General features: G+C 41.4%; 1 protein-coding gene across 5 annotated transcripts in view; it reads right to left on the reverse strand.

Annotated features, from left to right (window-relative positions):
• Positions 1–24,451, reverse strand: part of CTNNA3 (catenin alpha 3) — a 438,358-nt gene that overhangs the window by 150,344 nt on the left and 263,563 nt on the right. For 4 of the 5 annotated variants that reach the window (XR_004241502.1, XM_032115986.1, XM_032115987.1 and 1 more), the window contains exon 10: positions 10,295–10,387. Coding sequence is in view for 4 of the 5 variants with exons in the window: in XM_032115986.1 (XP_031971877.1) it covers positions 10,295–10,387 (93 nt within the window). In the remaining variant the exon portion in view is untranslated. Of the gene's footprint in view, positions 1–10,294; positions 10,388–14,325; positions 14,410–24,451 lie in introns of those variants that run through there. The other variant, XM_032115988.1, reaches the window with a different exon arrangement.

The raw sequence follows: 24,451 nt of genomic DNA on the forward strand, positions 1-24,451 counted from the left end.
AGACAAATAAGCCAACAGCCCATGCAGACCAGATTCTTCCTCTAGCAGGATTAGTGCCAGAACACTTCAGGTGATGTGTTTGTCATCACTTACAGCATGACCAGCAAGGGAAAGAGCCTGCTTGGGTTAAGTAGGAACATTCAGTACCTGTGGTTTAACCCCAGCCAGCAATTGAGCACCACACTTGAAGCTATTCATGCAAGCAAAGGAGAACAAGGAATTCCTATCTTCAGGCACACATTCAGCCAACCCCAGGAAAACAGGGCTCCATCACTGGTTTTACACACAAAGTCATGTGGGCTTGTTCTGATGTTCTTATTATAGTCATGTGGTCAGAACACTTTCTACAGTACATCCTCTTACTGTCTGGTCAATTAGAGCAAATGCTCTTGTCCAGGACAAGAACTACCACCCTGTTAGCCAGGTCTCATTTCCATTCTTGGGTGTCAGAAGCTACACAGGATAACAGTTCAATATTCGAGGAAGTTACTGAAAGGGACAGTTAAAATTTGTGGTAGTCTGTTAACCCACTGCTTTTGTGATGCCATGTTCCCCCTCCTGCTCTCCCCTGCCCTTAGCCTTGGCCACTCTCTCAGGCTCTCTTTATTGGTTCCTGTACCCCAATGCCGCCCAGGGACTGCCCCTGAGCCCCTAACAAAACCCCCCTAACACCCAGACCACGAGGTCTCTCTGCCTCTAGGGATCAAGGGGACAAGATGTGATTAAAGTCCTCTCAAACCCCTATGAGAGACCCTTCTCACCTCCTCTGCCATCGCTGGTTGTAATGCTGATAGCAGGATGGAGCAAGATCACGGGATCGTCCGAAATGGACCGTGTGATGCGACCGAGTCACATTGCCCTAAGCAGCCCCGCTGAGCTCTCAGGAAGCTACAGCCTGCTAAGCAAAATCTAGCGATTACAACAAAAATTCAGAGTAAGGTTATGGCATCCTAGCCAAACATATTGTCCACATCTTTTTCTGCTAGGGTGCCAATACCAGTACATTTGGGAAACAAAACATGAAAACCTACACCACTGAGGTTTTCATGGAGCTCTTAACAAACCCCAAATGATCTACAAGTACACATCAAGTTGTCTGTGTAGCCTACAAAATCCTAAGAATAGTTTTGAAAGCACTACAATCCCATGACACAGATAATGGCATGACCTTATCTGAAAACCGAAATTTAATTCTCATCAATTCACCAGGTAAAGATATACTGGTGGGAAAATAAGCTTGGTAAAAGACACCTGGAATTAGTGTTTGCAATAGCAGCAACAGCTTTATGATGTAAAGGAAAGCTTTTCTAACTCAGAAGCGTAAATCAGACTCTGCCTCCATGTCAACAATAATGCACAGCCGTATAAGAGATACAGGAAGGAAACAAACTGCTGCTGTACTTGCTACTTTTACTATTATTTTTAAAGCTGCTATGACACATTTCCTAATTACTTTTAATTAGGAATTAAGTAAAGCAAGCAGTCAAACTGCCAGATATTTTTGCAATATAAATGCAAAACGTAACACAGAAAAACCCCCTGCAGATCATATCACCTCTTTGCCACATTTAATGACATTATAGCATTGTAGTTTGCACAAAGAAATCATGAAAACACATGAAGGGTAGTCATCCATTGCCTTGAATTTCATGCTAGTGCTATAAAATCATTTAAAAGCTCTTCTTAAAATCCTGGAAGCTCAGAGACCTGAATCAGCCAACATTGGTAACATTTGCCCTTTCACCCCTCTCCAGGTCAGATACTCCACAGATTGATGGAATGGCAGGGGCTGGAAGGGACTGCTGGAGGTCAATCTGGTCCTGCCCAAGCAGGGGCACCCAAAGCCAGCTGCTCAGGACCGTATCCAGATGATTCCTTTAATATCCTCCCTCAGAGCTGTGCCAGAATTTCCCCAAATCACTGAAGTCTGACCCTGCACAAAGGGAAAATGTAAGCATGCAGGGAATAAAAAGAAATTGTTGTGCCTTTGCTTTCCAAGCTCATGCAGAAGGTAGTACAAACCTCCAAAAAGCTTGTTCCTTAGCTGCAGCTCATGGGACACAGAGGCATACACAAGAATGTGGACCATACAGCCCATCCTGTCAACTGTGCAGCTACACCAAACTCATGTGTACCTCATCCACGTCCCTAAGTGCTTGCCAAACGAAGTGCTTCCATCTGTTCCTCACCTACATCCCCAGGTCGCAGCGGTGCAAGCAACTGCAGCCACCCTGACTCCTAAACACAACACCAGCAGTCTGTGACGCTCAGGCCCTGAGGTTCAGCCACCCACTGCAGTTAGGGTGAGAACCCACAATCTCTCTCTTCAGTTATTTGCATACTTTTATATGATTGGTTCATGCTTCCCTCCCTGTTTTAGGCATAAGTTTTTTAATATTCATTTCCCTTAGTTAAATGTAATAGTTCTAGAAGGTTCTGTCCTACTCAACATTCCATTGGTTTCTTCCCTAAGTCCCTCCTATGTACGGCTCCCATTGGTTCCCTTACCCTCAACCCCACCTCCTGTCAAATATCCCATTGGCTGTAATCCTTTTCCCTGCCTTCCCTATCCCCAATATAAAATCTCTGGACCCTGTCAAAAATTTGGCTCTTCGTCCCTGTCCCTTCACTTGGATAAATCTCAGCGTGCAATCCATACGGAGAGTCCCCTCTTTTTATACTTCTTCACCTCTGCCTGCGTGCGCTCACATTCAGTTCAAGGGGAAGCTCCCTCGGGTGAGGAGCACACCCGTGTGCCTGCTTCTTTGTGTGTGTGCCTGCCGTAGTGCAGTCGGTCTGTGGCTAGACGTCCGGGCTCTCTTTGGGCTAGCACGCAAACCCAACACCAGGTGAGTGCAGAGTGCTGAGCACCCACAAGGATCCCCATCACACTGCCAGTGTTCCAGCTGGAAAACATCTCCAGGTGAGGTGTAAAGCTGGTAACAGAGATGCACAATGCCACAGAAAAAAGCCATGCTAGATGGATCTGTGGATCAATGATTTTAGCTCCTTCCTTCAACAACAGCAATGAGTCCCTGTCAACCTGTGCTATTTACGCCTCTCTGTTACTGCAATGAGCCCCTGTCAACCGGTGCTATTTACACCTCTCTGTTACTGCATGCTACAGCTATTTACATTCTCAGCTCTTTACTGCTGTACACCCCTCTCTTCCAAAAACCATGTCAACCTCCATCTCTTAACGGTGGTATTATTTTGCTGTCTTGTACTACTCTAAGCTTTACTACCCTCCTCCCCAGACTCAGTAGGTTTTTTACCACAAGTCTCTAATAACGATACTTTATTGCCATTGTTCCCTTCCTGGCATATAGCTGTAGGACCGTCACTAAAAAAATGTAGCATCTCAAAATAACTTACAAATTCAGAAAAAAAGGATGAAGTTGAAGAGATAAAAAAGAAATACCTTTCCAGGAAAAATCCTTTCAAATTTTAAGGGCAAAGGGAAAAATAAATGGTTTATAAAACATTCATAGCATTTTGGTGCAATATGAATCTATCACAAATGCCCTCCAGCAACTTTAAAAACTCAATCAGTCTCATGTCTTATGTCCACTGACTGCAGGTGAGGCAAGAAGAGGATAAAACAGGACAGCTTCTGTATTGTTACAGAAGCTGAGGCTACTCAGGGTTTGCATTTTTGTTTAATATTACAAAGTGAGAATTTGTTGAGGATTCTATTCTAACACAACAGATACTGAAGGATGAAAGTTAAGACTGAAGACCTCAAGGCATTTTGTAGTTAATTGTTCTTTCTCCAAGTACTATCATAAAAGAGCCAAGCAGTCACAGTCAGCATGAGACTTTCAGGGGAACCTAAGAGTAACAGTGGGGGGGTTTTTTTCCCCCTTCAAACTGTTTGTTGGAGAAGTTCAAGCCAAAGCAATCTAAGTCTATTTGTACAGAAGCATAAAGTACTGTACCTTCCAATATGTTTTGGTGTTTCACAGCTTTATGATTCATAGAATCCCAATAAGCTTGCTGCAAGGTTTTTAAAATAACAAACCTCAATTTCCATAAATGGAGCAAGATAACATCCTACAAATACTAGTGTCAGTCCATTATACTAGAGGATACAAGAAAGATTTTTTCCTTGTACCATTTTCAGTCCTTGCCATATAGCCAGACAAGCTGGCTTTGTACATGCCCCTTTAGCACAGATTGCCCTTCACATGAACACTGCACTGCTCTGATGGTACAGAGCTGCATCCATCCAAACAGGGTCACACGTTGTTGTGACAGCTGAGGACTAGACTAACAACTTTTTCCATGCAGTGTCTCCTGGTAGCCAGTAACAACAGCTCTCTAATACTGGACATTGCCTTCTCTCACCAAAGCTGTGCCACTGCCAGGTCAAGCTGGCATCAGTTAATGAAGTCTGCAGTGCCCCCAAAAGCCGCAACTGCTCTTCCTCTAGACTGCCCTCACTCCTTCCCTTGAGCCAGGCAAGCCTGTTGAGGCATCCACACAGCAAACTACACTGGGCAGCTGACCTGAAGTAAAACTTAACCTTCCTGCTTCCCAGGTGGATTTACAGCAGTTTCCTGACCCAGACTGCTGAGCAGCTATGTGACTGCTACTGCTACTCATGAGAGAAGGGGCAGAAATGAGAGCTTGGGAGCAGGGAGGCAGGAAAGTCTCCAGCAGCACTAATGCTGTAAGCCAGACCAAACTGGTTGTGGAACCAGGATGTATGAGAAGGAACTAAACACAGGACTGCTCAAGAAGTCTAGCATAGATACCAAGGTTAATGACAAAATCTTCGTTATCTTCAGCAGCATTGTGTGTGAACTTTGCAACATGGTGAAAACCTACATGAACAACTTCACCAGAGTAACTTTCCTTTCGTTTTAGAAATAATATTACTAAGGCACAATACATACTCTTAACTAAACTCTCCACTGAAAGGCTAGAGATGATACCCAAGAAGTCTGATACTGTTGGATACTAACATCTGTTTTCTGTTTTTTAAAGCAGATGGTAGAGAACTCACTGATTTACCATGTTCTCCCCCATTACTTCTGCCCTGTATTTGAAGGAAATTATATTAATACAGATAAAAGGAGATGCCGTACAGATGGTTCAACCAAGAAGATGAAACTGTGGTTATTAAAGTGATATTGGTGAAGAGTTTTTATGAGGTTAATAAAAAAATCTTCTTCGGTGTCCCCCACTATTTAATGTGCCAAAGCAAATAACAAAATGGATGACTGATTTTCTCTCATGAAAGAGTAAATACATAGGAAATGTGAATTGCTAGCTTCAAAAATCCACACCATCATAAAATACATACTTAAGCTCTAATACCTGAAAAACGCAACACATGAAAAGATCCTGCCCACTGATTAGCTATCAAGTCTCATTTTTGTGAACAAGAATTTTCATGTTTGCTAGTACCTACTTTCTAAAAAATTACACGAAAGGAAATAATATCCATTTATCTGTATCAACAAAAAAGGGCTAGACAATTTAAGTGTAAATCAACACATAGCTCAAAGGAAGAGCTAAATTCCTCCATTCATTTTCATAACAGAAAAACACAAATACAGTACTTAATTTTGAGAAAAAAAATTATAGGGCATTCACATTAAAGCTTAAGCAAAACTTATGAAGCATAACAAAGTTATGATCATTTTCTAAGAAAGCAAGCAGAGAATACACAAGCCCTGCTTGGAGAGTAGAGCTTCTCAAGTTGGAATTTTGTGCGTGTGGGGCACGGTGCTGTCACTGTTGGGCTGCTGAAGGCTTCCATGACACTTTACACTGAACTGGTGGCAATCACTGTACTTTATGAGCAGAGAATGCAAGTGGCTACTGGACTGGAATGGAGATGCTTTGCCTGGATCCCTTCTGCAGGCACACACACACACTCTCCAAAAGACTCTTCAATCCTTCAACTCTTGGTTCTGTGGTATTTCTAAATTTGCTGATAAACACAGACCGTTTCACATCATCCTGAAAGACACATGACGGGCTTAATACTGTCTGCTAGCAAGATAGGAAAGGAAGCCTCACTACAACAGTACTGAAATTATTAAAATTGGAAGAAAGGAAGGCTGCAGGGGCTGGTTTCTTGCAAAGCTTGGTGGGTTTTGCCCTTCTCACCACCACAGGTACACAGCTGTCAATAGAGAAACAGCTCTACAATACCAAAATACAGCAGTCAGTTCCAGACTGTCATGTTGGCATTGAAGAAACAGATGAATTATGCTGGACAAGCCCAATACAAAATGTTCAAGACAGCTGTCAGATCAGTATTTCAACGGTCTGGAAACATGATGTGTATGAATATATTCCCACTGATCAGCTCAGCATCTTGGTTACCCCAATACCTCCCTCCACATTACCTGAACTACCACAGTGATCTATTTACAAAACTTCTGTAGCCAAAAAACCATGTTCTGTATTTAGTGGTTTACCATATACCAGCCAATATTAAAAACTACTAGTAGCATATTAAGTTCTAAGCAGCAAGAAAAGATGGCATTCAAAATTACAGCTGAATCCTTCACAAAGGTGCCACGTGTTACGCACTTTTCATTAGTTACATGTTACATAGAATTGCTTCTCACCTCAGTTTGTAACCAGATGGTTTCTATCTCTCAATACTTTAGAGAAAAACAGAGCTCACCAAAATATTAAGATCCAAGGTTCTCCTTATACCAGTGCTTACACTTCTTCTTTAAAATATCTGGTAAAATATTCCATGGGATTAAATGAGTTTCAAACATTTTTTTTATCACCATCTAAAGATTAAGCTAAACCATGAACATTCGTGTGTTTTTGCTGCATTTTCCTTCCTTTCATGATGTTCCAGTAATCACCCTATACCACTCCAGTAACTAGCAGCAAGATCCAGTGAGAGCTCCCTTTCAAAGAAAGTGAGCCTAAAATTCACTGTTTCAGATACAGTTATTCTAAAATATCCCAAACCCCCTGCTCCTTACAATTTTCAAGGGATCTTTATGCTAATGAAAAGGCTCTAGGCAGAGCCCTCTGACATGCTGAAGGTCCCCTTTGCTGTTGCCTTAAAACCACCCACCTCTGATCTCCACATTGACACAACTGTTCCAGCTTTAGGCTCAAGGTCATTCTTCTCAAAAGTGGCAGCTCAGGATTTGAAAGCTCATTAGACCATAAAAATGTAAAAACGTATGAAGAATTTAGATAGGGAAGCCAGATTCTCATCTGCTACCCTAAATGTGGGAATCCAGAGATTAATTTTCCATCTCTCTGTTGACAGGTTGTTCCAGTTTGGCCAAATTTAGAAATATATCCTCTGAGAGAAGGCACAACCACCCCTCCCCCACCAGGTTCGGGAAAAAATAAATTTTCCTCGAAGGAAAGTGAAGAAGATAAACTATTTATTTAACAAACACATGGGAAGGAAAATAATGTTAGATGGTAAAATCTTTCGCTGTACAGGAAAAATCCTGGGAAAGTGTTCGAGTCCTCCCTCTGGTCTCCTCGGAGCTGGGGCTTGGCCCAGGGCCAGGCCCTCTGTGCCCGGTGGAAAATCCTCCCGATGTGCTCTGATGTTACAGCAATCAAGCAGTCCAGTAGAAAAGGGAGAAAATCCGGAATTCCAGAGAAGGAAATGCCAAGTCCAACTCTCAGTCTCTCTCCGGAGAACAAGAAACTGAAAACAACTGGCCAAAAACTGACTGGAAAGCAGCAAGCCGGGTGCTTCCTCGCTCCCCTGCCCCAAATGGGGAAAAAAAAAACCTGCTATCTTTTTGTAACCTTGAACGAGCTGCAAACTGCTTTGAGAAAGTTTTGCTCCGTTTTTTTCCTTCCCCCCCTCAGGTTCAGTTTAGAGGCATAGAAAGGCACAAAAATTCATTTCTGGGCATAGGCAGCGATATGGGATACACATCATAAGGTCACCCCAAGACACAGGTTTACCATCTACCAGGTATTCCAGAGGACTATTAGAGCAACCACAGTCTTCTCCAAACACACCACTGAACTGAAGCACAAGGGTAACAAACCCAAAACGGGTATTAGCAAAACAGCTCTACAGATTTATAGCCTTGCTATTCAAAAACAAAACTTGTTTGCTTTTGTTGGTTATTTCCCTTCTCTTTCTTTCCCATGCATTCATTTGAAGTCAAGATTTTGTTGGCACCCCAGGACAGTAATATGGACTCCCACTACAAGTGACACTGGAGATTGTACTTACCTGACACCACCCAATTCTCCCAACCAAAAGTGAGTTATATGAACAGAAATTATTCTTCCTTCATCAAATCATATGCAACCAGCTCTTTATTTTTTTATTCTACTATTACTGATTTAACAGTAAATTAATTTCTCATGGAACATTCATGACATTCCAGGATCATTATGTGTTTTGCATTGGCTCTAATATAAATGCCCAGCTTATTTCATTTGTTTAACAGTCAAAATATTTGATAATAATTTCACATGAGAAAACAAACAAAAGAGTTCAGAATCAACCCTCTACATTTTACCTACAGTAGAGTATGATTAATGTAACAAAAGCCAAAAGGCTTTCCTCTAGCATTTGCCAATTCTGTAACTGCCAATTCTTTTCCCCTGTGCTCCACAGGAAGTTTTGCTGTCAAGACTCCAAGGTGTTTTCTGTAGGTGTTAGCAATTCTTTTCAGTTCGTACTTTTTGGGGCATTTGGGGTGGGGAGGCTCTATTGTATTTCTACTATCTCAGATTTCAATCCATAGCGCATTTCCCTTCAAGAAATATTTTGCAAAGCACATAAAATACCTTTCTTTTCACTCTGAAGATTTAAGAGCATTGGGGAATTTTCTCATTCTGAACTATAATTGATATGCCTCACAGGGAACTTAAGAGATGATTATTTTCCCTATGGAGGGTTTTTAAATGATACGGCATAATCTGATTTACTGAAAAAATGCAGGAGCCTTAATATGCTATTTCTTACTTCGGTAAAATGCGGATTGCTTTGATAGGGCATGGTCCTTATCTAAGAAAGCAGCAAATCCTGCACAATGAACACACCATTAGTAGTAATACAATCTTACCATGTGCATTCCACATTCCCTTTTTAGACAGATCTATGATCATCAACTAACTCACCATGGTTTACCTCAAAGTTAAACAAACCAACAAACAAAAAGAAACAAACTCAAGAAACTTTCATTTTACTATAGGAAATTAAAAGCCTAGAAACTTAAATGGCTGTGAAGAAAAAAATCAATATTTTAGTCAAAATTTGATTTTAGGAATTTCTGGTATCAGATATGTAGGTTTCAATTTCAATTAAAAAGCTGCATCTAGATGCCTAACAATCCATTATAAAAGTGCACTTGACCCCCAGAGAAACAAAGAAGCTGGAAGAAGCCACCTTCTTACAAATCCAGTAACACATTAAATCACATAAGAGTGTGATCTAAAATACAGAACTTTTCAAGTTTTTAAACCAGACATTGAAACAATTATTCAAGAGAAAACACTGATTTGTGACATTTTCAGAACAGTACATTTCCTTGACAGAAACCACTAAGACTTGCATTTATTCAACAGGCATAAAATGGACTTCTCAAACTTGCTATTGAACATATTAATATTTGCTCTTCATCTTTTATTTCAACTACATTTACCACAAAAGGGTAAGAACACTTCAAAGAACTAATGATCTTGAAATTATGCAGCCTCAAGGCTGCAACACAGATCAGATTCACAGAAATCAGTAAAATCTTTGCTCTAAAAGATTTAACTGCAGAGGTTTTTATATCTCTGTAACTCTGAACATGACAAAGTGAACACATTTTCGGTACTTAACATCTTAGAAAAACTGTATCTGTGCTTTTTTTCATTAATTTCCTTACAACAAGAGTTCAAGCTTTTAAACTGGTGATAATCACAAGAATTCACACTTTCCTGTTCACATTAGCAAAAACCAAATCAAGTGATGTCTTCCAAGTTAAAGGTCAAAATAGGTTTTGCTTTCCAAGAGTTAATTATTCCCTATTTTTCACATTACAATGTTCAATCAGGTTGATTTCAGAAACAGAGCAGCATATTTTTGCAATTACAGTTTTTACAGCTTTTCAGAACTCCCAATCAATACATACTATTAACCATTGCTATGTCAACTACAGAGAAAACAAACAGATTACCTAAGTATTTGCATTTATCATTTGGTCTCCATCTGCCACGCTGTGTAAATGGAATGTAAGCTTAGACAAAAGGAACATAACTAAACAGCTGTGTTATGTGACAGTAACATAGTGTATGGTGAGGGCACTGGAATGGGAATGAATTGAACAAGTCCTACCTGTGGGCACAAAGTCTCAATGTGATTAGCTGCCATTTGGACAATTTTCGTTCCATCTTCATTTGTTGACAACGAACAAGCAAGATTGGCAACCTTAAATAAAATAAACAAACAGCCTTGTAAGCAAGTATTCCTCCACAGACTTCAAACTTGCCAAAAAATATCTCTGCTAGAAAGCCTTCATGGGATGGGGGGGCGGGGAATATTTTGTCAGAGGATGTTTTTGAACAAGGAAACACTGCAGGAAGGAAAAAGAGCTGTGGAAAGAGGTGATAGTGACGAGAAATCTTATGACCTCACCCCAATTTAGGCTCAGCAGGTAACAGTTGCAGAGTGGTGTTTAGAAAACAGGAGGAAATTTCCAAGAAAGACCATAAGGTTTCAACAGATTGCTTGTGATCTTGCCCCTTAATTTTTCAGAGCCCTTCCAACCATGATCAGCATTTCCACTGTTTTTTTAATACTTACTTTTAAGACCTTAAAGCTCAAATAACATTTATCTTGACTTGTAATAAGACACAAAGTAATTTCTGCTGTGAGCTATTCACAGATCATTCTTTTAATCCGTGGTACGGTTTTCTACTGAAACAGTCATATATATACCATATACAGTGCAACTAACAGTGAAAACATATGGAAACTTTAAATCTGTGAAACAACAAATCTATCTTCTATTATACCATACACCATAGAGCTACAGCTTCCTTTTAAGCAAAAACCTCTTCCACAATGCTCCACAAGTTTAAATGGATTAAGGAAAAAGCATCTCACTGCAGCTGAACATCAACAGGCTGTAAGAGACAGGTTTGACAAAGGTACAATAGAGGCTGGGATACTGGGATCCAGTAGTTCTTTTTATCCTACTGTAGAAGTATCAAGTCCTTCCGTAAAACTACTCCACACTTGTTAATTATCACAGCCTTCCCTGAAGTAGCAGTACTGCCTCCACCCACTCTAATGTTAATGTAGACCAAAAACTGCCTGAGAACTAGACCTCTGCAGTGCTGCAAATATGAACACAGACAGGCATAGCTATTCTGGAGTAATCCAAAACTCATAAAACAACTTCTACAGTTCAGCTGCCATGAAATAAAAGCAAATCTTCCTTTATCAACATTTTATGGCACTACTACTAGTTCAATGATGATCTATTATCAAAGGCTTTTATTATTCTTACTTAATTGATATAAGTAATTACAAGGCATTAGTCAGCGCACAGACTAATTACTTTTCCTATTTAAACTTCAGAAAAGACTAAGACACTTTCTGAAGGGGATGAGATCTAGAATGCAGAGCCTTCCATGTACACCTGTGCCTACACAAAAATACTTCATAAAACTTTCCCTGGTTCCGTACCCATATGATGTATTATCTTGTCCACATAATAAACAACGGTTAAGACTGAAGAAATCCAGTTTTCATCAATGGATTGACACTGTACTCTTATTTGAAGTAATCTGCTATGGGTTGGCTTTTTAATGCAGTATCTGAAAAAACTGGGTTTGATTCTATGCTTTCCTTCCTGACTCTTCAGCTTAAATTGCTAACAGACAATTTTATATCATCACATTACAACCCTAGGAGATGCTATTCCCTCCCCTCAAAAAAAAAAAAAAAAAAAAAAAAAAAAAAAAAAAAAAAAAAAAAAAAAAAAAATCAAAATCTATTTTTTCTTCTTTGGATTGAAGGTCAAGAATTTTCACTACTGGTCCCAAGAACTAATTCATATTGACTTGAGTATTTTAATTATTCCTTTGCCCCAGTTGCTGAGCTGCTTCTGTGTTCTTTATTTAAATCTGTGTTCACTCATACTTTGTTACTACACCACCTATGCAAAATGAAACACTCTACAAGACTTGGTGCAAACATTATTGATTTAAAGAACTCCTCTATGCCTAAAGCAGTAATAATTCAAAGGTAAAATAAAAAGGCAATGCCAGCCATTCCACCAGGACAAAACCTCTCAGCAGCAGTTTCTTTTTTCCCCTCTTTACCATAAGGTTCCTTAGGCTTATAAAATTTATTCCGCAGTTTCCAGAAAAACTTTACTTTCTTTTCTTGGAATCCACTACAAACATGTGCAATACAGAGCCCCTGTTTATGAGTGAGATACTGCTGTGAGTAGTTTTGTTCTTGTCTTGATAAGCAAGGCAGATACAGAGACAGATTACAACAACTTTTTATCCTGTTTCCCAGTTACATCAGCTCCAGCATTCCAGTACAAACACAGAGCTTGATGTAAATTGTGCCACAGTCACAGAATAGTAAGTTAGAATGAAAGAGGTTTCCAGAGATCATGTAGTCCAACCCCCTGTTCAAAATATGAGAATGAACTTGAAACCAATGCGTGCCAAAGGCTTTATGTAACAGATCAGCATGTGGTGACAAATTCTCTGTGTGTTACCAGATCATGTGGGAAATCAGAAGGGTAGAAAGGTGTGGCTCTTCTCCAACAAAGCATGCTCAGGTTGGGAAGGATCTCTTAATCTGTAAGTACTCCCTTTTATTCGAAGTCAACAGCAATGCAAGTTCTTTTAATACAAAGAGGAAAAACTGTTTCTGATCTTACACTTCCCCTCCTGATTCTTCAGCTCTAAGCACTCCTTGGTGAGGCCCAATTCAGAACAGTATCCTCAAAGCACAAGCAGCAAACCAAGGATATAAACACCAGGAATTTATGTTAGGCCACTTCATAACAGCAAACAGAGTTTTGTATTATTTACATTAGATGTCTTAAAAAAAAAAAAATCTATTAAGGAAAGTAGTATTGGCTACTTTGGAATAAATACATGTTATATTTCAGATGGGTATTTGGAATTCATACTACAGTGCTATGCCAGCAGTGAATTTAGACCGTTGCCTTTCATTTTGACCAATGTTAGTAAGACTTCTGTTTCCATGAGAAAATGGGTAGAATTTTCTTCTCCTGGCACTGAAGCAGCACTTTTCCATATGTACCTTATGCGTAAGTAAAAGGCCTCTCAGTCAGTCTCAGCAGTAGGTGATGAGGCTCACAGCTATTCCACCCAAAGACAATCCAGATCCCTGTAAGCCATTAACATGGTCTCAACCATCAGTACACTCACTGTTGGCATCTCCCTCACCAGCTCCTGATAAGATCTCCTTAACACAAATACAAAACACAGTAATTCAAATAAATATAATGGAAAGAGTCAAGCACGTGTGTAATTTTTCCAAGCGCGAGGAAGTGGATCTGAGAACCTGAAGTCTTCTTTGAGGCTGTAACGTTGCTAACAAGGAGGACAAGCTGTCTCAGCAATAGTAAATGCCTACAGTTCATAAGGAAAAAATCAACACCTAGCACAGAGAAGACCTTACTGTCACAAGTATCAATACACATTTCAGAAGATTTTTACAATCTGGGAAATCTTCATTACACCAGTCTCTCCCCTAAGCAGAAAAAACTACACGAATACATTACATTTCTTTTGTATTCTCTGGGAGAAACTAGCTTCCCTTAGAGGGACTTCAAACTTAAGTACTCTGCAACTTCAAAAACAAATAAAATTGCAAAATGAAAAGCCAACATTCCTCTCAGAAAATAATTGTCCTTCTGAAGAGCAAAGTTTGTCGTAGCAAAGCAAAAGCTTTGTTGTAGGCTGGTCTGATTGAAATCAGAACCGAAAAAAAATCATTATCATTTTCTCCAAACATTTTTAAGATACTAAGAAAGCAGTTACGCAGCTTTTCCTTGAAAACATAAAGAACAGAGAACAAACCATCCTTGATGAGGTTTAGCAACATCAATTAGTACACTAATTAAGGTGCAGTGCAGAAAGGAAGACTTTGAACTGAGCATGTAAGTGCAGCACTGGCAGTAGATAAAATATTTCATTAGCCTCATGGAGTTTTAGATTGTGAAGGCACCAAAGAGTGTACTTTTTGATGCCCATTAGCTGCACACCGAAGATATGCCAATGCACATTTATTTTATTCCTGAAGTTATTAAACAAGCTTCTTACAGGCACTTTAACTGGTGTTTTTATTTTTACTATTGGGTGACAGCATACCTTTCTGTACTGGGGAGGGGGTTCATTCCTCTCTTTAGCATATGGTGGGCTGTTGGGGTGGCTCAGCCTGCTCCCGCAGCCTGCTCTCGGGCTGAAACCATCAAATGTCGGTCACCAGAAGAGATCACTGAGATTTAGGTTACCTCCCCCTGGGTGGCTCCCAATCCTAAATTACCTCCCCCTGTTCCAGAAAGTTCTGCCTTTTTTAGTTATTAATTGGTTCCCTGTTATGACTCCTGCCTCCCTGTTTTCCCCATTTGTTCTGAAAAATCGTACCCTCCCCTCTGCTTGTACCCCATTGGTTGTTTTCTCTCTCCCTGCCTTACTCCACCCCCCCATAAAGGGGGCTAGCCCGCGTCTTCTCAAGGGCCGCTCTGGTCCCTGGACCCTACCGCAAATAAACCTGTTGGAACCCATACCAGAAGCCCCTCCCGCCTTCTTTGCCTCCGGGCTAACGCGAGCCCAATCCACCGGCTGCCGGACGTGCTTCCTCTGAGGAGGAGCCAGCGCATGCACCCATCTCACGCTGATTGCACTGAGCCGTCCAGCGAGGACGCTGTGGAGGCCAACGCTGCGTCCCCTCTGCCCGAGGGCACGCCGGGGCTTGTGATTACAAGCCCCCGGTTGCGTTAGTGGGCCAACAACTTTTCAGGCTAGAAATTGCTGAAGAGTATCGGTGTCTTCATCAACAAACGGGACAGGGAGCCTGGTCAGGCGCTCCAGGAGCCTTTTATTATTTTATTCTATTACCAGTCTCACACACCGAGTTGAGACAGAGTTGGTACAAAGCTCACGCTGCCAAGGACATCCAACGACTTCCTGTTTGCAAAGCATTTTTAAAAGCTTCTTAGCCAATCAGCATACTTCTAAAAGTTACAGACAGCTGTCTTAACCAATTCATAATAGCACACGTACAACTGTTAAATACAATACTGGCTTGTTATGCCTTGACATAACAATACACAATATCCTATTATGAGGCTTAAACTTATCTATTTTGCTAAGCATATTTTTTTGCAACTCCAAAATCTATCTAGGCCTAACCTAGAAACCCTAACCATTGTTTTAATGTCCTTGGCGCTGCATAACTGTATCTTCTTCTAGCTTTTCACAGGCAAAGCTGAATCCTAAATCCTTTTGCTTTATTTTCTGAAGCCTGCTTTTATTTCGCACACCTAAAATCCTTTCCACCTTTTGTGTTTCCCCACAAAGAATAAGATTTGCATGTAGCAGTTATACTCTGTTAAAAAAATAATTCAACAAATTACATTCCCCTCCTTGATTGATACATTACATGGGACTCATGTATCTAGGAGAGAGCACAACTGGAAATGCGTGTCCAGACGTTTTCAGTTTCTATGCTTTATCAAACAACTGAAAAGCAAAGAAAGATGCACTTAGAGGCTGTGAGAGATACATTATACACAAACAAGTTTACCCTGTTGTCCAAACTTACTTGGGATGGAAGGCCTTTTCCCCCGCCTATGTTCACACAAGTACATTCACACTGTGGATCCTAATGTTCTCTCCCCAAGCAGAGGGTGAAGGCTTTAAAAAGTCTGCAAGCTTCTTTCAGCCTCAGATTTCCCAACGCTTTCCACTGGGGATTACAACACAAAACGCATATAGGCAAAGCACTCTGGAGAGCCACTAATTACTTCCAGTGGATCTCCAGAAAGGTGTGATAATTTTAAAGAGCCAATTCCCTGAAGCCATCTATTGCTGGATAACAAAGATAACCCAACATCCTTTCTGTAGACAAAAGGAACATGTTCCCAGTCCTTCAAGAGCCTTAGGACAAGTGGAAGTTCACATGCAAAGTGAGACTGCCTCTTCCTGTGAGAAGACCAAGGGGTCTTATCATGGCGATTCTGCTGCAAAGGAAGAGGAACCCCTGCGAGAGACATTCCAGCCATGGTTTAAGGATGCAATGCAGTGGTTCAGAAATTAATCCTGGTTCAGAGTTAACTCCAGAGTGAGAACAAAATGCAGAATCAAATGCAAAAGTGAGATTTTTAAATAGTAAAAGAGTAAATAATCACTGCACTGCCTCACCACCTGTTTCATTCGCAGCTGAGTACAGCTTTGCTGATCTATTGTCCACACTGCACAGCAAGAATTAAATGTACCCCCAAGGATTCTTTTCAGTCAAATTCACTCCATTAACTCCCAAAAATAAGTATTTGCTTGGGAACAGATTGTCTGCTAACTAGCTAAACTCTTCTTCTATAAATTGTACTAAATGATGCAGCACGTTCTCTAGATGTAATCCCTTTTGCAGCATGTTCTCTAGATTTGATCCCTTTCAACAGAAGCTCAGTTTCTTTTCATTATTGTACCCAAAGTCCCAACTCACTTATACTGTAAATCACTAAGGATAAGTAGATTGTTAATTCCATGAAAGCTTCTGTTTCCTCTTCTTGGCGAAGACATCCTGTTCTTCATATTAAATACCTACTGTCAAGAAACTGTTTCACTAAGGAAAGACCTTCCAAAGCTCTGCCTAACCTAAAGTTACCCAGGTCCTTCACCACACTACTCCAGGGTAAGCCCAAAGTCTGTTCTTTGGAGATTTTTTTAGCCTAGTGTGAAGAACCTTCTGGCAACGCAATCCCTCCCACTGATAACCCTAGCAAAATTCTTAGTACCATACTGGGCAAGTATTACTAAAATAAAAACTGACATGCTTCAAATTTCACAAGAAATGAACTTGTGTGTCACAAGATTTCAAATACAGTCTTTACTAGAAAGTTTAAAGTACTGATCCTGTCATTTTGCCTTTTTTTTTTTTTAACACCTGTAATATGGATCAGAACAAAACTTACTGGTTTTCCACAAAACCAAGCGAAAGTGTTTTTTATACACATGTCTAAGGAACACTAACCAGATATATTGTCACTTCTACATGTATATGAATTCTTCCTGGCAGGGTGTTAAAAAAGCCTAAGGAGGACAGTGCATAAATGGACACAAAAACAGCCCAGGAATCCACTGAGGTGGAGGTTAATCCTGAATAATCACAATTCGGAAGATATTTCATTTGAAGGAGAGCAACTGAATACTGAGTTGAGGAATAACATTAGAATTTCAGCATTACAGCAGTCAATATGGTTTTCAATATAAATTATATACTCCAGGTAAACTGATTATAACTGTTAGCCTGCTCTCTTCAAACCATAAATGAAAAAACGTACTCATGTATTTCCTGCTTCTAATTTTGTGGTATACGGAAATATCTTCAACAGGTTTTTTATGTGTTCTATTTCTACCAGTAGCTTTATTCATGAAACCTTAAGAAGTCTTTTGAGGAAAATGACTGTTCACACAAAAAAGAGCCATGAAAAAACTACAAAGGTCAACATTAAATAATAACTCTATACTTTCCAAGGAAAAAAAGCTACATTGATGTATGTATGTCTTCCAGTCATTGCTGCATTTTTATATGCATTTATGATTACTATGTGCATTTTTATGAGCTTAATAAAACTTACCTAGACTACAGTATTTGTTTATAGTGAAAAAACACATTCCTGTGGACTGAAAACTTACCTCCAATGGGCAATGAAGTAATATCACAATGTTGCTTGTTTTCCAATCCATTTTCTACCATAAAACTTAATTTCTTTCCAGATCAAGTCAAGTAGTTATACCTCATGTCAAAAGTCACACTCTTACCTTATTAGTTACTACTTTTGTGGAGAAAAAGTTACAAACTCTACTCAAACATACATTTAACATATATTATGCTGCTTTCCCTGCCTCTTTTCACCTTCCACTCTTCCAGAAAGACTCTTGAGGCTGCTAATTTAACTACAGTAGGGGACTACACACCTGCAAGCCTCTTCACTCACCTTTTGGTTTCTTTTGCACTCTCTTCATTTTGCCTGTCTCCATCTCCTTCCATTTTCTTCAGAGCTGAATTACCCAGTACTATATTACTGCCTAACCCACTGCTGATCTGACCAAATTAGCTCAACCTGCTACACCTGAGGCTTAGCACTGCCCCTCCAGGTGTTACCAACCACCTGGTTAAGATGGTTCAAACTCCTCAGAGTACTATGTAACTTCAACTGTTTCCTACCAAGCATGTCCAAGATTCTGCTCATATAATTAATAGAGCATAGATGAATACCCATGGACTGGATTGTTGAGTTTTAGTGTGGTTTGTTTTTTTGTTTTTTTTCCCTAACAACATAACTGCAACTGGTTTATTTCAAGTTCCATGTGCTCAAACAGGTCTTATCTCACACAAGTTCATCTAGGAGAAGACTGCCTTGATGAACTGGACCACAACCAAAATCAAAACAGAAAATAAACACACTTTGAGACAAACACAGCACATGTGTAAGGGAGAATTCTGGCCAGTAAAATTCCAGAAACCATTTCCTTTTCAATAAAGGTGTCAGGCTTGATGCAGAGCTCCATTAAGCTTTCTTTCACTGCTTTAGGTCACAGTTACATTTGAAGAATTCAGTTAAGGGTTTCCTCTCTAGACTCTGAGCTCTGGTTACAACCAAGAGCAGATATTGTATCTGTATTACATTCATGCTCTGGCAAGCTAGCTGAAGACTGCAGTAGAACAGAAATTGCCTATAGTTGTGACCTGTGGCTCGCTAATTGTCTCTCCAAAAAACGTCCCATGCACACCAGCACCAGACTTAATCCACTGCAGTAACTGTGAATTGGCCTCTGATACCTGAAGAAAACTCCTTCCACATGCCCAAACGTAACAGCAAGTGAAAGCTCTAAAGGTAAACTACTTAACAAAACCTCCCACTTAGCACAATTTGCTGGAGTGTTAGCAACAGGGGGCTTTCCAGCAGTATGCAGTATATTAAACCAGAAGAAAGCAAGGTTTTCAAAAGGAGAAAGTGGCTACCCCATTCTGTAATCATGTAACCTTCTCTTTTGCCTTATCTCAGCCTCACAACATGGCAAATAAGACAGCAGTTATACATGGAGCAAGAGGACATCAGTCATGCACAGAATTAGCCAGTTCCTTAAAACATCCAAGAGGAGTGATCACAACTCCCTGCCAGAATACACAGCTCTTGAAGGAACAAAGCACACACAAGTGCTGATAAACAGATTAACTAACTGCCCTTAACTGTATGGCAGTATCATGATTTGATAAACATCTATCACCAGTGAAACTTAGTAAGCATCAGGATGGATCAACCAGTTCTCAAAACTGCATGAAACCCTCCCTCTCCTGCACTTCAATAATAAAGAGAAAAATACAACACATACAATAAACTGTCAATAGCATACTCTTATATAAGTCAATAAAATTTCAGGCCCCTATCATCTATAAAGCAGAGGCAAGATTCGAATATATGCATTAGTACATCCTTATTTGTTTTCTTATTACTCATTATACAAATATTCCACACAAAAAAAATCCCCAACAAAAAGGATTAAAAAGGCTCATTCAACTTTCAATATTCTGCTAGTAGCAATATCTGAAACCCAGCACTAAAAGCCTTCCCAGAGCAAGTACAAGTCGATCTCCCAGTTTAAAAGATGAAATTTACTGAAGAAAGCAAGTCAGAGCCTAAGGCAGCATATGTAATGTACCACCACCAAGCCCTCCCACCTCACACAAGTAAATGTGTCACGTGTGTTTAAAGAATTCTTTCAAAGTAGTAGCTTTTCAGAAAGAAAACAAATCCCTCTTCCAAAGCTTATCAGGAGTTAATTCTCTCTTTCAGTATTCCTGGAATGTCTCTCCAACCCAAGTGTCTCCCTCCAACCTTTGGAAAAGGCCTTTAGTCTATTCTTATCCTGCTTCCACTCAACAGACTTTAAAAAGTGATAAGCAGAGGAGGATTACTGTAACAGTCCATCCCCAGACAGCTTTACACTCAAGGGCAACATCTTAAAACTAAGCCCAAGTAGTGACCCAAACACCACCCCACACCGGGCTGTTTGTCCCTCCCCCCCGCGGCCGCTCCCAGACCCTCACCACTGCTGAGCTGCACTCCTTCACCCCAATGGACGTCATTTTGTCTCCAAGAACTGAGACTGAAAATTTTGTAACCCAAGGAACCAAACGTATTGTTTTCTGTTGTTGCGTCACAGATTGCTATTTTAGAATTTATGCTACACACAACTGCGCTTTAAAGCAGCAAGGCCACCAAAGCTCTCTGCTCGCAAAAGAGAAAACACATCTCAAAATAGACAATAAAGCAGAAAACTCACGGCTACGGGTGGGTTTAGCCGCCCGCCCTGCCCGCGCCACCTCCCCTCAGCACCGGCGGCCGGGACAGCAGAACTCTAGCGGCCAAGAAGGTGGGATTCCGATGGACAAAACGGCGAAATTCCAGCCGCACACACCTTCCGCACTCGCCCTGAAAGCTCCGTGCGGAGACGTGCAGCCAAAGCCACCCGCACCGGCACTCGCCACCCGCTCCAAACTTTCCAGAAGCGGGCAGGGCAGGCACAACGCTGAGCGGGTGCAAATGAGGGCCTTATTGCGCACAGGTGTGTGTGTGAGGGGCCCATTGCTCCCAGTCTGTGTGTGTGTGTGTGAGGGGCCCACTGCTCACAGCTCTGTGTGTGTGTGTGTGTGTGTGTGTGAGGGGCCCATTGCTCACAGCTCTGTGTGTGTGTGTGTGTGAGGGGCCCATTGCTCACAGCTCTGTGTGTGTGTGTGTGTGTGTGAGGGGCCCATTGCTCACAGCTCTGTGTGTGTGTGTGTGTGTGTGTGTGTGTGTGAGGGGCCCACTGCTCACAGCTCTGTGTGTGTGTGTGTGAGAGGGGCCCATTGCTCACAGCTCTGTGTGTGTGTGTGTGTGTGTGTGTGTGTGTGTGTGAGGGGCCCACTGCTCACAGCTCTGTGTGTGTGTGTGTGTGTGTGTGTGAGGGGCCCACTGCTCACAGCTCTGTGTGTGTGTGTGTGTGTGTGTGAGTGAGAGGGGCCCATTGCTCACAGCTCTGTGTGTGTGTGTGTGTGTGAGGGGCCCATTGCTCACAGCTCTGTGTGTGTGTGTGTGAGAGGGGCCCATTGCTCACAGCTCTGTGTGTGTGTGTGTGTGTGAGGGGCCCATTGCTCACAGCTCTGTGTGTGTGTGTGTGTGTGAGGGGCCCATCGCTCCCAGTCTGTGTGTGTGTGTGTGTGTGAGGGGCCCACTGCTCATAGCTCTGTCTGTGTGTGAGAGGGGCCCATTGCTCACAGCTCTGTGTGTGTGTGTGTGTGTGTGTGTGTGAGGGGCCCACTGCTCACAGCTCTGTGTGTGTGTGTGTGTGTGTGTGAGAGGGGCCCATTGCTCACAGCTCTGTGTGTGTGTGTGTGTGTGTGTGTGAGGGGCCCATTGCTCACAGCTCTGTGTGTGTGTGTGTGTGTGTGTGAGAGGGGCCCATTGCTCACAGCTCTGTGTGTGTGTGTGTGTGTGTGTGTGAGGGGCCCATTGCTCACAGCTCTGTGTGTGTGTGTGTGTGTGTGTGTGAGGGGCCCACTGCTCACAGCTCTGTGTGTGTGTGTGTGTGTGTGTGTGTGTGTGTGTGAGGGGCCCATTGCTCACAGCTCTGTGTGTGTGTGTGTGTGTGAGAGGGGCCCACTGCTCACAGCTCTGTGTGTGTGTGTGTGTGAGGGGCCCACTGCTCACAGCTCTGTGTGTGTGTGTGTGTGTGTGTGTGAGGGGCCCATTGCTCACAGCTCTGTGTGTGTGTGTGTGTGTGTGTGTGTGAGGGGCCCACTGCTCACAGCTCTCTGTGTGTGTGTGTGTGTGTGTGTGTGTGTGAGGGGCCCATTGCTCACAGCTCTCTGTGTGTGTGTGTGTGTGTGTGTGTGAGGGGCCCATTGCTCACAGCTCTCTGTGTGTGTGTGTGTGTGTGTGTGAGGGGCCCATTGCTCACAGCTCTCTGTGTGTGTGTGTGTGTGTGTGTGTGAGGGGCCCACTGCTCACAGCTCTGTGTGTGTGTGTGTGTGTGTGTGTGTGAGGGGCCCACTGCTCACAGCTCTGTGTGTGTGTGTGTGTGTGTGTGTGTGTGAGGGGCCTATCGCTCACAGGTGTCCCCCCTGCAGCACAAGGAGCCACCACCCGGCCGGCCACAGGCACACAGAGTACATTCTTATGCAGTACATTACATCATTACTGCATTACAGTATGTTCTTATGCATTCACTATTCACTATAGCCTACATTTCAAATATCTTGTAAAAATATAATTAGCCCTCTCATTCATTTTCACCCTTCCTTTACCCCTTAAATGAATCAGTAATTTTCTCAGGTTTATTAGTTTTTATTCTCCTCTTTGTAAATGGTGCCATGAAAGCCGTGTATAGACAGCCAATTCCAATTGTCAGTGGAGCTGGAGGTAAGCTCACAGCTAATGTAGTTTATATGGAACAAACGTTATACTAATATAAAATGTTTCCGTGGCAGTAGAAGTCTCTGTTAATGTAGTTTAAAGTTTAAAGGTTCATAAAACATTTTATAAGAAAGCCTCGACTAATTCTTGCTGTGTAATCTCTGATGTAGGAAATGTGAAACTGATCACAAAGAAAACATTTAAAACTGTTCGTAAGCCTTGCAACCGAAACTCACATATAAAATTGTCCAGACTGCAAACCGCAGATCACAGTGTGGTCTGAAGCATCAGTGTGGGCTTACCCTTAAGCATGTGCATAGAATTCAAACTGCAGGGATGTCATTATACTAAGTTCAGTGAAAAACTTCTAGGAGATTCAATCTTGTTTACAGTACACTGGCCTTGAAAAGAGACAAATGAATTGACTGTTATTCACTGTAAAGCGATGCTCTGATGAGATATGATCCTCACACACAGCAGACACCTGTCCAACAGCAACAGAAAGACATGCAGGAGTCACATTTCAAAGGAAACAAATCTCTGTGCAAAGATGTCTAGATTTTAAATCTACAAATGACTCCTGGTTAATTAAGCTAAATCTCAGAATATGCTGATCTGAACTTCCCATCACAAAAGTTCCTGGGATATGGTTACTACTGTCCTCTGTTTCCTCACTGCACCAGCTGGGTAAACAACTGTGATAGTGTTGTGACTGAGGACAGCTCATTTAGAGAAAGCATGTCTGGACACTTTAGTTCTGTCCTGCTGAGCCTAGCAAGGAGATTCCTTACACCTAGCAAGACCAGCCTGTGTTTTCCAGAAGGTTTTAGAAATTTGTCATGAACTCAGTATTTTGAATGCTAGGCTAGCAGTTATTAAAAAGCAATTTAATACAATGATGTTGAAATGTGAGCCATGTGAAGTAGTTGGAAGTAACTACATTGATATTACTGCATATTGCTCAAGCTTGATATTCAGATTCTTTTAAAAAACTTCTGCAGAAGATGAATTAAACTAAAGGGAAATACCTAGCAGGATGCTCCTTTTTTCTCAGTCAAGCTGTCATAAACAAAAACATATCCAACTTCCCTGATAAACAACAATCACTTGCCTTCCTTATAATCAGATATTCTAGTCCATGGCTTCCCACAGTGTTTTCTGATAATTTTCTTACTTTTTTTTCCCCAGCCTCTCTTTTTTTTAAAATTTGATTTATGCTGTTAAGCCTGTATTATAAAAGAATATGCCCTACTTTTTGCTTTTTTGTCTCAAATACAAGATATGACATAGCTTCTCTAAGTATTGTGTACAAACTGCATTTCAGAACAAGAATGTTTATCAGTTATTTCAATGTATCCAGAAATTCATGTTATAAAGTACAGTCTTGTAAAAAGCATCACCCAGGCAGTGGCAGAAAAATACTGGTTCAAAAGCCATTTGCCAATGGTAAAATAACCACAAAGACTCCTAGAGAGTTGATTAAATTGAGCAAGCCAAATTGTTGCCCAATCATTAGGAAAATACTCTTAAAGTCATAGAATGCTTTGGGTTGAAAGGGATCATCCAGTCCCACTCCCCTCCCACAGGGAAGGACACCTCCCACCAGACCAGGTTGCTCCAGCCTGGCCTTGAACATTTCCAGGGACAGGCCAACTTCTCTGGGCAGTCTGTGCCATTACCTCACCACCCTCACAGGGAAGAATTTCTTCCTCCTACCTAATCTAAACCTACCCTCTTTCAATTTAATTTTACTCATGAAGAGTAAACCTCCTCCTTTAACAGTTATCACAGCATTCATATTCCAAGGGGGAAAA

Source organism: Corvus moneduloides, chromosome 8 (genome assembly GCF_009650955.1).
Source record: "Corvus moneduloides isolate bCorMon1 chromosome 8, bCorMon1.pri, whole genome shotgun sequence".
Lineage (NCBI taxonomy): Eukaryota > Metazoa > Chordata > Aves > Passeriformes > Corvidae > Corvus > Corvus moneduloides.